The 14,192-nt window shown below is 55.2% G+C and overlaps 2 protein-coding genes across 7 annotated transcripts in view; both read right to left on the bottom strand.

The window, feature by feature from the left end:
- EPS15L1 (epidermal growth factor receptor pathway substrate 15 like 1) overlaps positions 1–5,125 on the bottom strand; it is a 37,206-nt gene extending 32,081 nt beyond the window's left edge. For all 6 annotated transcript variants that reach the window (XM_053372364.1, XM_053372368.1, XM_053372369.1 and 3 more), the window contains exon 1: positions 5,030–5,125. In XM_053372364.1, coding sequence (XP_053228339.1) covers positions 5,030–5,080 — 51 coding nt within the window. In that variant the 5' untranslated portion in view covers positions 5,081–5,125. The remainder of the gene's footprint in view (positions 1–5,029) is intronic.
- Positions 5,126–6,709: 1,584 nt separating this feature from the next.
- Positions 6,710–14,015, bottom strand: CALR3 (calreticulin 3). Its single transcript, XM_053372372.1, has 9 exons — positions 13,882–14,015; positions 12,505–12,606; positions 11,187–11,390; positions 10,236–10,330; positions 8,968–9,177; positions 8,561–8,674; positions 7,830–7,973; positions 7,437–7,529; positions 6,710–7,095 (listed from the first exon to the last, which is right to left on the bottom strand). The coding sequence occupies exons 1-9, from the start codon at positions 13,979–13,981 to the stop codon at positions 6,910–6,912; spliced, it is 1,248 nt and encodes a 415-aa protein (XP_053228347.1). The 5' UTR covers positions 13,982–14,015; the 3' UTR covers positions 6,710–6,909.
- Between the last annotated feature and the right edge of the window lie 177 nt (positions 14,016–14,192).

The following is a 14,192-nucleotide window of genomic DNA, read 5'->3' as shown; positions in this document are numbered from 1 at the left end:
TTCCTGGAAAAGCTTGGCTTCCAAAGGGAAGGGGGAACATAACCTCCCCCCCAAAAAAGAGGCAACACAGACACCCCAAAATAAGAGACCCCAGGAAGCAAAAGGATTCCATGTTGGAAACGTCCGAATTCCAAGCAAGCAAGGAGCTCGCAGTACAGTGGACACTCGGGTTGCGAACGTGATCCGTGCGGGATGCACATTCGCAACCCGCAGCGGCGCATCTGCGCATGTGCGGGTTGCAATTCAGAGCTTCTGCGCATGTGCAAAGCGAGATTTAGCATTTCTGCGCATGCACGACTGCTGAAACCCAGAAGTAACCCGTTCTGGTACTTCTGGGTTTCGGCGGTCCGTATCCTGAAAAAACACAACCTGAAGCGTATGTAACCCGAGGTGTGACTGTATATCGGAAGCAAAAGAGTGTATCTGATGGGAACAGAAACTCGGATACATAAGCTAACTGCCAATAGAGCACGGCGATAATAATAACAATAATGGTAATTATTATTTGCACGCCGCCCAACAGACTGGGTTGCCGCAGCCGCTCTGGTCGGCTCCAAATATTAAAAACACGGTGAAACAGGTTGCAGGTTCGGTCCCCAACAGCTGCATACACCTGTGTTGTAAGGGGGGGGGGGGAAACGAGGCGATTCTTGGGGTCCAACTCTGAAATCTGGGTTGCGATCGCCGCAACGGAACGACCAGGAGCTATTCTTCCTTCTCCCAACACCTCGGTGAGGTTTATCATTCTTAGAAGGGCCGGATTGAGGTTAGATGCGGCCCTCCGCTCCTGAAGGTAACGGGGCCCTTTCTATGTCCAGCTGTCCTTTGTCCACAATAAATTTTCGCTGTTTCTTTTTGCTGAATATATGCTATATGGCAGGCATGGTCAAACTCAGCCCTCAGATGTTTTGGGGCTACAGTTCCCATCATCCCTGACCACTGGTCCTGTTAGCTAGGGATGATGGGAGTTGTAGTCCCAAAAACACCGGGAGGGCTGAGTTTGGCCATGCCTGCTATATGGTCATTGATGGACCTAACTGGTATCTCAAGCCATTTGCGCATCTTGCCGTGCAACCAGTCCATGCAGAATGTCGGCACCCTATATGTAGAAAGGAGCAAAGCAGTGATATTTAGGGAGCAGGCTAGCAGGCGGGGCCCATGACTCACATCAGAGGAGCCCACACAACACAAAACACGGTTGCTGGATGTAGGTTTTATTTTATTTGCTTTTTATCTTATATTTTGGAAATGTACATCCAGGGGTTTCTTTTTCCTTTAATTTTTTTGGGGGCCCCCAAGAGAGTGGGGCCCAAAGCTAGAGCTTGTTTAGCTTATTATACGTAAAATTCGGCCCGATTCATAGTATTATTTCATTTCCATGCAGCTTTATCTTTCAAAGACAAAGCAGAAACGCTTCTAAAGACCAGCTGTTGGGTGCTGTGGCCGAGATTCCTGCCTTGCTGGCGGGCTGGGCTGGATGACCTTCGGAGGGCCCCCTTCCGACTGTACGGTTTTATGAAACAGCAGAAGGCTGGCTGGAGAAGTTGGGCAAGCTCCGCCGACGCAGCCAGGAACTTCCTTCCACAGCCTGGGCTGCCTCTCCCCACAGCCAAATTGCACAACCGGATCCTCTGCAATCTCGTGGCGGGGAGAGCATTCGAGGGCGCAAATCTCCCTCACGGAAAATGCCGCCTGCCTGGCAGCCAACCCCCCAATTGTGCCCCAGGCGTGCAGCTTAAAATGGGAAAGAGGGGCAAAAGCCCCTTTGCGCAAAGGGCTGAAAGCTGTGCTTTTGTGGGCACAAAAGTTGGGCAGATCCCGCCTGCCCACCTTTCGCTCAGCAGTGCCAGGACTTTGCCAGCACGAGGGGGGCAGGCACAGACCCCCCTCCCCACACGCATGCAGAGCGCCGTGCCCCCCTTGCCTCCCCCACCCCTTCCCCGCATCGTCCCCACATCCCTCGTCTTAAGACCATGCGCTCCTGAGAACCATCTGGCACCCAGGCTTTCCTCCTTGCCAACTGCAAGAAGGCCTTTTCTCTCAGCTCGACAGCAGGCCGGCCGCTCTGCAGGAATACAAATCAGTCCCCGGCAGACGGGGCTCTCGAGATTTGGGTCGGCGTCCAAGGAGGGAGAGGCCTGGCCAGCGGCTCTCGGCGCCCGGCGGGTCTGGACCGCAGGTGCCCCCACCCCCGGGAGGCAAAAGAGCTCCCTCCCGGCTGCAGCACCCGCCAGGAGGCAAGCAGGGAGGTCGCCTTCTGCAGAGTCAGGCCCCCGGGTCACTGGATTGGTGCAGCGGCCCAGATCAGCTTCCAGAGAGCACTTGGAACATCAAATTACCGGAAATAAAAGCATGCAATATGCAGGTTCTGCCGGTTCGTTCAAAAGTGGCCCAAACCAGTAGCCTGGGCGTAGGAAAGGCATGCAATTGTGGCGAGGAAAGTCGCCAGTTTCTCTCTACTCCCTGAACATGCCCAAAGCTTTGGTCTCTAGCCAAACAGACCTGCCACACTCCAGAACGCTGGAATAAATAATAATAATAATTGTACCCTGCCCATCTGGCTGGGCGCCACAGAAATTTGGGGCAGCTTCCGACAAATGTAAAAACGTACAAAAACACTGAAAATTAAGAACTTCGCTAAAAGCTACGGGGGAGGTTGGGTGGGTGCTCTTCCACTTGGGTCCAAAATCCCTCGAGGGAGATCCCTGCGCCCATTCCCGACGCTCGGCCAACAGGGATCCACTCCAGTTCCCCGCTACAGATCGCAGGAGAGACGGATCCCTTTGAGTCACATAACAGGGGAGTCACAGGACCACAGCGTCGCAAGGGACCCCACGAGTCATCTAGTCCAACCCCCTTCGACGGAGGACTCGAACCCAGAACCCCGAGACCAGCAAGCAGGTTCTGGGCTCAGCGCAGAGAGGCTGAGGAAGCTCCTCTGGCCTTCGTGAACCCGGCACTCGCACCCGGCCCTTTGGGGAGATGTGACACGAGAGATTGTGCAATACCCCGCCCCGCTGGTGACACAACACATCCGACAGGCGGGGCAGGCAGCATGGGGGAAGGGCGCCTGCTTGGCGTGCAGAAGGCTTCGGGTTCAATCCTGCGACGGCATCGCTGGGTATCGCTGGGAAATAAGGGGACTTCTGCTGAATGCAGAATCTTGAGGACTAGAATCCTAGTTTATTTTTAAGGAAAGGACACCTGCTTGGCCTGCAGAAGGCTCCTGGCTCAGTCCTCAACAGCATCGCCAGGCAAAAGGCTCCTGAGAGTTGCTGCTGGCCTGTGTGGGCGGCACTGAGCGTGCCCGACGTCCCCCGAGGGCTCCTGGGCGCCTTCTCTGAGCCCCCTTTGACCCTCGTGCCCCTGCAGGTACCTGGGGAATAGGACCCCCTTCCCACAGGGGTCCGGGAGACTCAAGCCCCACTGTCACCCGGGGAGAGATGGGCCTCTGCACTTGCTCAGAGGCGCTCTGATTCCCTGCGCCAGCGGGCCTGGCGTCGCGTGGGGACGTGCCGTGGAACCGGGACCGCTCCCCCCATGGCCACAGAGTCCGACCCCCCAAAACACAGCACTCTCAGCTTTTAAAATACCCCACCCTCAGAGAATACTGGGAACTATAGTTCACCCCTCGCAGAACTACAATTCCCAGGATTCAGGAGGGGGGGCTTTGGGGTGTGCGCATGCCCCACCCTCTCCTGCTTCTGGCTGGTTCAACTGCTGTAGGGCAAATCCGTCAGATGAGTGGGGTACTATTATTATTATTATTGGCTGGGGGGGGGCACAGGGCCAGGTGCATGGCTTGAGGTCTCCCCCCAGCCAGAGGTCTGACTCCTCTCCAGCCCTTATTTCTCAAGAGGGGGTCCAATTATTATTTGGGGGGGGGGAGGTGTTCGGCTTCTCCCTAAGAAAGGCCCTGGGTCAGGGGTGCCTCCATCCTTCTCTCCCTCTCTCTCACAAACAGCTGGTTCCAGGCCTAGGAGCTTCTTGGGGGGGGTCTTTTGCAGGGGGAGACCCTGCCAATACACCCCCACCCCCCTGCGGCAGATGGAGCCCATCTGGCGGATGACCCCCCACCCCACGCCATGTCGCCAGATGGATGAGCAGGCAAATCTGGGCGGCCGAGCCCTGGGCTGGCTGAGGGTGACCCCCCCCCCGAGCCGGGAGGGTCTTGGGCCCACCTTCCCCCCCCACTCCCCCCCCCGGGACAGCCCTGCGAGGGAGGCTGGCCTGAGTCACCCCTGAGAGAGGAGGGGTGCAAGATGGGGTTGGGGGGCAGCCTTGGACCTGCCTGCTTGACCCTGGGGGCCTTCCAGACTTCCCTTTCCCCCCCACCCCAAGACACAGGAGGGGGCCTCTTCCCCAGGCCCAGTGGGGGGGTGAGAGAGAGGGAGGGGCAGTCAGGGGGGGAGGTTTGAAGCCCCCTCTCCCTCCCTCCCCAGGCACTTGGGGTGCGTGGGGGGGCTGTTGCCTGGGGACCCATTGGGTGGGGTGGGGGAGAGAAGGTGGGGGCTCAGACCCCTCTGGTGGGGGGTGGGAGGAAGGGGGGAGTTTTGAAGTCCCCCTCCCCCCCAGGCATTTGGGATGTGGGAGGGGGACCTATTGGGTGGGGGGAGGGGGGCTCAGCCCATCAGCCCCTCTGGTGGGGGGAGGAAGGGGGGAGTTTTGAAGCCCCCCCTCGCTCCCCATGCCCTTGGGATGTGGGAGGGGGACCCATTGGGTGGGGGGGAGAGGGGGGGCTCAGCCCTTTCAGCCCCTCTGGTGGGGGGAGGGGGCGCCCCTCCTCCCCCCTCCCAGAAAACCCTCCAATGCCTATCATTGCGGGGGGGGGAATGAGGCGATCTTCCAATTTGGGGGGTGGGGTGAGGGTCCCCCTTCCTTGCTCAGCCCCCCCTCCAATTTGGGGTGGGGGCGCCCCCCAGCTGCTCCCCCTCCCCTCCGGTGAGGAGGGGTCTCCCTGCCCTCGCCCCCCCACAAGGGCCCCTCCTGGCCCCCAAGGGGACACCCCCCTCCCCTCCCCGCCGGCTACCTGCGCTCCGCCGCTGCCGCTTCCTCCGCCGAGGGGGCCAAGCGCCGCCATCTTCCTCCTCCTCCTCCTCCTCGAGGGCGGGGCGGGGGGCGGGGCCACCAGGGGGCGGAGTCAGGAGGGAGGCGGAGCAGCGACACCTGTCGGCCGGGATGGGAAGAGGCGACGCCGCAGCTGCCGCGCGAGGAGGCGCTCTTTGCACATGCTCAGAGGCAGGGGATGCAATGCCCTCCGACGTTTCTCCCCTGAAAATAGGGACGTCCTATTCTCCCATGAAAATATAACGACGTCCTTAAAAAGCAGAGACATCCCCTTGCCAACAAAGGTCCGTATATTCAAAGTTATGGTTTTCCCAGTAGTGATGTATGGAAGTGAGAGCTGGACCATAAAGAAGGCTGATCGCCGAAGAATTGATGCTTTTGAATTGTGGTGCTGGAGGAGACTCTTGAGAGTCCCATGGACTGCAAGAAGATCAAACCTCTCCATTCGGAAGGAAATCAGCCCTGAGTGCTCACTGGAAGGACAGATCCTGAAGCTGAGGCTCCAAGACTTTGGCCACCTCAGGAGAAGAGAAGACTCCCTGGAAAAGACCCTGATGTTGGGAAAGATGGAGGACGAGATGGTGGGACAGTGTTCTCGAAGCTGCCAGCATGAGTTTGACCAAACTGCGGGAGGCAGTGGAAGACAGGAGGGGCTGCCATGCTCTGGTCCAGGGGGTCACGAAGAGGCGGACACGACTAAACGACTCAACAACAACAATTCCATCCCCTCCAGGAGGTGCTCTTTGCACATGCTCAGAGGCAGGGGATGCAATGCCCTCCAATGTTACGACTGGCCCGTACGGGCAGGGGTACCTTTACCTTTAAAAAAAAAAAAAGAAAGAAAATAGGGACGTCCTATTCCATCCCCTCCGACGTTTCTCCCCTGAAAATAGGGATGTCCCATTCCATCCCCTCCAACGTTTCTCCCCTGAAAAGAGGGACGCCCTATTCCATCCCCTCCAACGTTTCTCCCCTGAAAATAGGGACGTCCCAAGGAAAAGGAGCACATTCCGGGATCAAATCAGAAACTAGGACGGCTTCTCTAAAACCGGGATTGAAAAACAGGGACCCTCGGAGGGTCTGGCATAGCTCAGTTGGTAGAGCACGAGACTCTCAATCTCAGAGTTGTCGGTCATAGGCCTGGCCAAGGGGGGGGGGGGCAGGGGGACAGCTGCCCCCCGGTAATCAATCAAAATCAATACAAATCGGAGGTCCTGCCCCCCCCCCGCAAAAGCCTGCCTACCAAAAAAACCAAAACCCTGGCTAAGCCCATGTCGTGGGTTCAAGCCCCACGTTGGGCAAAAAGATTCCTGCTTTGCAGGGGTTGGGCTGGATGACTCTTGGGGTCCCACATCCAAATCTAGGATTCTGAAATTCTACTAAGTGTTTTGGGCCACAGCTGCCATCAGCCCAGGATGAGGTAAAGATAAAGGATGCCCTTTCCCTGGACTAGTGAAGGCAGGAGTGGGATTTCTCCCCCCCCCAAAAGAAACCTGATTTCTATTGGGCCACATGGCAGGTGGGGAGTGGGAGAGAGGAGGGGGCCGCTAGAGGGGAGACAGGAGGGAGCAGCTCCCTGGTTTTGACTAGTGTGCCCCCCTCCCCAAATACACACCCTTTTCGTGTGTTCTCATTTGAATGGGGCAGAGGAACTTTGCCTGTTTATTGAACTTCTCCAGAGCTACATTCACTGAAAAGGCCCCCTTTCCCTCTCTCTGCACCCCTCTCTTCACAATAAGGCTTTTCCAGGAACATTTGAACAGCGTAAAAATAAATACAACCCTTCCTTGCCCCTTCCCTCCCCCAGCCCCAAATTTCCCAGTCCAGGTCTGAGAAGGAGATTCAGAGCTCCTCCTTCTGTGCCACAATCCTCGTCTCTGGGACGGTTTCCCTCTTCTTCTTTTTCTCCTTCTTCTTCTTCTTCCCCTTCTTTTTCTTCTTCTTCCTTTTGGCCTCCTCCTCGGCTTCCCTTCGCTCCCGCTGCTTCTCCTCCTCCATCTGCTGCTTACTCATTCTCTCCTCGGGCTCCTGGAAGGGGATTGCGGATCAAAACCTGCAGAGTTTTCCGCCCAGCAAACAAGTCCGAGGGAGAATCCTCTCCGCTGCCCACCTCACCTGGGGGAACCGGCCGGCCCAAGCCCCCCAAACACGGCCCTCCTGTCTCCATTGAGCTGGAAAGAGCCTGGTTTCAGGAGGCAGAGATGCCCCCACCAGGGACTAGAGAGGCTGGGGCAACTGGTGGCCACGCCAGGGCCAGCGACCCGTCTCAGAGAGCGGGCGATGCCCAGAGATTGATGTAAATAAAGCCAGGAGAGGAAGCTGCCCCCTTTTTCCCTGGGCCCCGCTGGGTGGGGCGAGGCCTCTGCTACCTTTGTTTCCCCCCAGGTCTCGTCCCCAAATTCTTCCGCGTATCCTTCGTCATCCGTGATCAAGAAGTTGTCGAAAATGGTTCCCGATCGCACCTGCAAGAGAGTGTCCCTTCTGAGACGCTGCACACCTTGCTCCCAGCCAAAGGTTCCCATTTTTTGGGGACGTTCATACCCCATTTCAAAAGGCAACCAGAACAAAAAACCATGTTCGGTTGTGGGGTTGCCCTGGCGGCCTGCCCTGCCCTCATCCTGGCTCTCCAGCCCTTCTGGGCCGCAGCACCCACTGCAGATAACCTCTGGGGCAAAGGAGGGAGAAAAGTTGAGCAGAAGCTGGAGGCTAGTCCCGCCCCCACTGGCCTTTGTGTGGAACAGAAAACGGGAAACCCCACTGACCTGCCACAGGTCCAATCCGATGACGCTGATGTTCTCGTAGATGGAAATGGTGGTGTCCGGCAGGTACTCCGGATTAGCGATTTGCGGGTGAGGCCAGATGCCTTTGAACTTGGGGTTGGGGATCTTCCGGGGCTGCCATTCCCCCTGGAAGGAGCCACAGGATGTTAGAGAACCCCATCATCCAGCCCGGACACCGGGGTCCATCTCCCGAGGGCCTTCTGGCGGTTCCCTCCCCGAGAGAAGCGAAGTTACGGGGAACCAGGCAGAGGGCCTTCTCGGTGGTGGCCCCCTCCCAGCAGATGTCAAAGAGAAAAACAACTACCAAACTTTTAGAAGACATCTGAAGGCAGCCCTGTTTAGGGAAGTTTTTAATGTTTGAAGTTTTATTCTGTTCTTAATGCTCTGTTGAAAGCCGCCCAGAGTGGCTGGGGAAACCCAGCTAGATGGGTGGGGCATAAATAAATAAATATTAATTATTAATTATCATCATTATTATTACAGGGCCTCAGCGCTCATGGACCAAGCTAGCCATTTCTTCTCGCAATTTAATTTCACTCATGAGGCGTCTCAAAACGACTTGCGGAGCGGCGGAAACAACTGCGATTTAGAAACGAAAGGCAGTTACGCAGAAAGCGAGTTTAAAAGCTAAACCAACAGTGTGACAATTGCCAAGAGCCACCCAGCTTCCATCTCCAAGGGCCCCCCAGTGACTGGAAAAGGAGCTGCCCTACCCGGTAAAGTGGATTCTTGAGCTGGGGGGGCTCCCAGGGGCCTTGCGCCACGGCGTCCCAGTCCTTGGGTTTCTCTGCGCTGTTGTCTACAATGTACTCTGGGACGTCCCAGTCCTTTTGCAGAGAGAGAAAGGGGGGGGGGGAGAGAGAAAATAAGCAAAATTAGCAAACGCTGCCCAGGTCTCAGGGAAAGCCACAAGGGATGCAACTTAGCTGTTCATTAAGGTGACTGAAATGCTAGCAGGTGTCAAAGGGGAGGATTGAGAGGCCCAGCTCCTCCTCTGCCTCCACCTTCAGCCCAAAGGGGGATCAGAGGCTGTAAAGACACACCTGCTTCTGAGGCCTTATAGCCAGCAACTCTAGGGCATGGCTTACCCCCCACACCAGAGCAAGGCAGTAATAATCACCTCCGGTTTGGCGTCCTCTGGGTCGTCGATTTCGGCAACGTCATCCCAGTCCTCCGGCTTCCTCACGGTTGGGTCGTTTATCTTCCGCGGGGGCAAGAAATCCCAGTCGTCTTCCAAGTCGCCGGACGCTACCCTCTTGTTATCGATTTTCACTTCGTACGTGAGGTTGGGTCTTAGAACCAGCGTGTACAGGTGAGTGAATCCGTCCACCTGAACTCAAACGATAGGGGAAGAGAAACGCGGTTTTTTTAATCACCGTTGACGTCGCTAAAATGCATTCCAGCTGTGTAGCTGGACTCAGGGCCGCATTTAGGTTTGATGAGGCCCTAAGCTACTGAAGATAATGGGGCCCTTTATATGTCCAGCTGTCCTTTTGTCAACAGCAAATTGTCACTGTTTGACATCTGAAGGCAGCCCTGCTTAGGGAAGGTTTTAATGCTTAATAAGGGAGGCGGGTGGCGCTGTGGGTTAAACCACAGAGCCTAGGACTTGCCAATCAGGAGGTCGGCAGTTCGAATCCCCACAACGGGGTAAGCTCCCGTTGCTCAGTCCCTCCTCCTGCCAATCTAGCAGTTCGAAAGCACGTCAAAGTGCAAGTAGATAAATAGGTACCGCTCCGGCGGGAAGGTAAACGGCGTTTCTGTGCGCTGCTCTGGTTCGCCAGAAGCGGCTTAGTCCTGCTGGCCACATGACCCGGAAGCTGTACACCGGCTCCCTTGGCCAATAAAGCGAGATGAACACTGCAACCCCAGAGTCGGTCACGACTGGACCTAATGGTCAGGGATCCCTTTACCTTTACCTTAATGCTGTTTAGGGAAGGTTTTAATATTTAATGCTGTATTGCGTTTTTAATATTTGATTGGGAGCCGCCTGGAGTGGCTGGGGAAACCCAGCCAGGTGGGCAGGGTATAAATAATAAATTGTTATTGTTATTGTTAATGAACTCTCTGGACCCAACAAGGGTCACGTGTGCTCATATGTGTGGGTAAGGCTTTCGGGGGTCCTGGCTAGTTCTGGAAGCTCAAAACTGGCCAGCAGAGCTGCAAATGTATGAGAAGCTGCCCTTTTCCCTGCCACAGGAAAGGCTGTTCTTCAGGTAAAGGCAGGGGGAAGTGAGGGACAGCGAAAGGTAGCCACAACGCCACTTTCCTCTCAGGGCTCCCTATCACCCTTCCAGGGACATGCCCCCGTTCTCCACAAGCCGCTCCCCAACTGGCTGCCAAGAAGGATGTTTCAAAATGGAACTTGAAAACGCTTCCCGCACTTACTTTGCAGCGGATCTGCCTCTTAATGGGATAGAGTTTGTTCTTGTGGTTTAAAATGACGTGGACCTTCTTGATGTCGGAGCCGCAGATGTCAGGCCCTTAAAAGAGAAAGAGCCGGGTTTTGCCTCTTGGGCGCTACTTGAAGGTTTCAGAAATTGGCTCCCCTCCCGAAACACATCGGATAAGATGCTGGACATTTTATGGAACGGTTTCCTAGCCGTTCCTAGCACCGACGCCAAAACACAGCAGGTTACAGGAGCTTTGCAGGAGTGTGTGGGGGGGTATCCCTAATGAAATCACAGAATGCGAAGGGGCTCTTGAGAGGTTTTGAATATGTTTTGGGGGCACCCAATGCAGAAATCCGGGACAGACCTGAGGAGATTTCACCCCTCCCATATCCAAGAATCTGCTGATGTTCTCTGCCGATTCTTCAGAGAGGAGGGGCGGTTTCTGCTTTCTACTTATTCCACTCCAGCCTCACATCAAGGAGAGAGACTGAGTGTTAGAGAGAGATCGTGTGTATAGATAAGGTTGCTGCTAAGAGCAGCTGCAGACACTCAGTGCAGTTCAGCATTTTCGTTTAGACCTCATTTAGCTCTGTATATAGTTGTGTATTATAGTTGTAGATAGAATAAAGAAGATATTCTACAGAGCTGCTCTCCGAGTCGTTTATACTCTGCTATACTCTGCTGTGCAACGACTGTCTTCTTGTGGAAGTGAATCCGGTGCTCACGACTCCAAGCTGTGAGTCCACAGCACTTTGACCTGTTCCTGCGCAGCAGAAGGTGGTCTCTGGAAGTGCTACCCAGCTCGCCTAGCCCAGTCGGGGCTGAGTGGATGAGTCCAGTTGGTGACACTGGCTCAAGGGCGATGCTGACAAGACCCGAGATCAAATTGACACCCGGTGCCATTTTTATCTGGCTCTGTTTTTTTTAAACACCCCAGCCATCTCACCGAACATGACATAATACAAGGATTCCCCGCTCATATTCTTCTGGTCCAGGTCGGAGGGGAAGATTTTCACATATCCGCCACCGCAGTCCATCTTCTGCTCGTGCTTGACCGTGTACTGAATGACCAAGGGCTTTCCTCTGTTGCTGAAGGGCTTGAACCGTGACGAAATGGCATAAAACCTGACGTTTTCCGTCGTCTGCAGACCTGCAACGCACGAGGCAACGTCTCAGGCCTACAGGCGATAAATGTGAAGCCTAACCAGTACAGTCAAACCTTGGGTTTTACAACGTTTTGGCTGCTGAACGTTTTGGAAGCCAAACGCCGGAAACGCAGAAGTGAATGCTTCCGTTTTCGAACGCGCCTCGGAAGTCGAACGGATTTCGAAGGCGCATTTTTCATTCCCACCCCACCCCCATTGATTTTGTAGCCAGCCCTTTGATCCCTGGTTTTCGAAAGTTTCAGAAGTCGAACGGATTTCCAGAATGGATTACATTTGAAAACTGAGATTCCACCATACTTTACTCCCTCTTCCCAATGATGAGCACAGCTCTGATTTTGTGGAGACTACAGTGGTACCTCAGGTTACAGACGCTTCAGGTTACAAACTCCGCTAACCCAGAAATAGTGCTTCAGGTTAAGAACTTTGCTTCAGGATGAGAACAGAAATCGTATTCCAGCGGCGCGGCGGCAGCAGGAGGCCCCATTAGCTAAAGTGGTGCTTTAGGTTAAGAGCAGTTTCAGGTTAAGAATGGACCTCCAGAACGAATTAAGTACTTAACCGGAGGTACCACTGTATCATGAAAATGGAGAACACAACGCTTATCGTCAGTTATCTGTGATTCGAAGCCGCATTTTTGAAACTAATTTGTGCATATTCAGTTTTTGTCTGGCTGGGAATGTGTCGTTGGGACTCTGAAAATGCCTCTCCTTTGCCTGGACACAGAATAAAGAGAAATGTGTCAGTGTATGGCAGGCATAGGCAAACTCGGCCCGCCAGATGTTTTTGGACTACAATTCCCATCATCCCTGACCATGGGTCCTGTTAGCTAGGGATCATGGGAGTTGTAGTCCCAAACCATCTGGAGGGCAGAGTTTGCCTATGCTGGCATATGTAGAAACTAACCAACTTCAAAACAATAAAACTAACGGTAACTGCCCCACCCCACGTTTGCCTCTGGTCCAACCCCACACGGGCATGTGGCCCCTGGGAAATGGCTTAGAAGCTAATGTGGCCCTCGGCTTTAAAAAGCTTAACAGCAGGGGATAAGTCAAAGCTGATGTCGTGTTGCTAATGCGTCCTTGGGGGACGTTCCCAAACCTTTGTCCGTTTCGCGGTCTCCGTAAAAGCTGCCGGCCGTCAGCCGGAACTTCCCGTAGTTGGATTTGTGCTGGGAGAGCACCCACCTCTCTTTCCATTTTGCTGTTGACAGAGAAGGGGAGACGCGTCACGACAGGTGGAAATGCAAGCAAAGCCTTAAAACCCTTGGAAAAACGCAACCCCCCCCCGAAAGGCGAATCGTTCAGCGACACACGTCAGGAAGCCGGCAAGCGAAACACACCCAGGCGCTCATGCAATGCACTCGAACTGTGTACCTGTGTGTCTGTATTTGTGTATCGATTGCACAACTCACTGGTGTAATTATTATTAATAATATTATTATGCTGGGAGCTGCCCAGAGTGGCTGGGGAAACCAAGTAATAAATAAAGGTAAAGGCAAAGGGACCCCTGACCATGAGGTCCAGTCGTGGCCGACTCTGGGGTTGCGGCGCTCATCTCGCTGTACAGCATCCGGGTCATGTGGCCAGGAGGACTAAGCCGCTTCTGGCGAACCAGAGCAGCGCACGGAAACGCCGTTTACCTTCCCGCCGGAGCGGTACCTATTTATCTACTTGCACTTTGATGTGCTTTTGAACTGCTAGGTTGGCAGGAGCTAGGACCGAGCAATGGGAGCTCACCCCGTCGCGGGGATTCGAACCGATAATTATGAGGGGTGGTTACAGGGAGCCAGGGGGACTCTCAGCCTACCACAAAGGGGTGCCATGAGGATAAAATGGGGATATACAAGGAGAACCAGGCAGCTCCCTTGGAGGAAAGGAGCGAGGTATAAAGGTGACAAGTTGATTAAATAAATGGTGTGGCTGTTGCTTTCTAAATTTGGTAGATTTTAAAGAAACAAGAAGTTCTATTGCCCTCTCCATCTTTTCTAATAACCAAATGTGTTGTTTTAAGGCCCCTTTTGTTTTTGTGGAGCGCCTCGCACTTTTGAAAGCTCTTTCCACAAGTAATAACGTTTCTTGGTAGCTCAGCTGGGACTCTTGACCTCAGGGTTGTGGGTTCGAGCCCCACGTTGGGTAAAAGGATTCCTGCATTGCGGGGGGTTGGAGTAGACAGCCCTAGGGGGTCCGTGGGGAAGAGACACGGGTCAAGGGGGAGAACACCGCCAATCCCTCCTCCCTCCAAGCACAGGCTGGGGGAAAGGCCGGAAGGGGCTGAGCTCACAAGTGCATGTGTGAAGAGGCCCCCAGATGCGTGTCAAGGGGAAGAACACCGCCCTCGCCGTGCCAGGCTTCCTAATTCCTCCTCCCTCCAAGCAGAGCCTGGGGGAAAGGCCGGAAGGAGCTGAACTCGCGAGTGCACGTGTGAATGGGCCCCCTGGCGCGTGTCAAGGGGAGGCCCCCTCCCTGCCTCCTCCACCTCCGTCCAGGAACTGCTCCCGAAAGTAGACGGTGCCTCGGGCGGGCCGGGCCAGCGCCACGGCCAGGGCAGCCAGCAGCAGCCGGGCGAAGCGTCCCATGGCGAGGCGGAGGCGCAACGGCCACTGAGGGGAGAAGCTCCCGCCGCCGGCCGGCCAGCCGGCGGACGCTCCCTATTGGCTGCCTGTTTTCCCGCCTCGCGCCCCATTGGTCCGCGTCCCACTCCCGCTGAGCTCCGATTGGTGCTTTCCCTCTCCACCCCTCCCTCCGCTCGCGCCTCGCCGCCCTCGAGCTCGCTGATTGGCTGCCGCG

Source organism: Podarcis raffonei, chromosome 18 (genome assembly GCF_027172205.1).
Source record: "Podarcis raffonei isolate rPodRaf1 chromosome 18, rPodRaf1.pri, whole genome shotgun sequence".
In the NCBI taxonomy this organism is placed as follows: Eukaryota; Metazoa; Chordata; class Lepidosauria; order Squamata; family Lacertidae; genus Podarcis; species Podarcis raffonei.
This window is presented reverse-complemented; position numbering and strand designations above follow the sequence as displayed.

Excerpts from the sequence above, each read along its gene's own strand:
- CALR3 (XM_053372372.1), bottom strand. The coding sequence starts at position 13,981 with ATGGGACGCTTCGCCCGGCTGCTGCTGGCTGCCCTGGCCGTGGCGCTG. Across the intron at positions 11,391-12,504 it reads AGACCGCGAAACGGACAAAG|GTCTGCAGACGACGGAAAAC; the intron begins GTTTGGGAACGT and ends CGTGCGTTGCAG. Across the intron at positions 7,096-7,436 it reads AGACCTGGGGGGAAACAAAG|GAGCCCGAGGAGAGAATGAG; the intron begins GTAGCAGAGGCC and ends ATCCCCTTCCAG.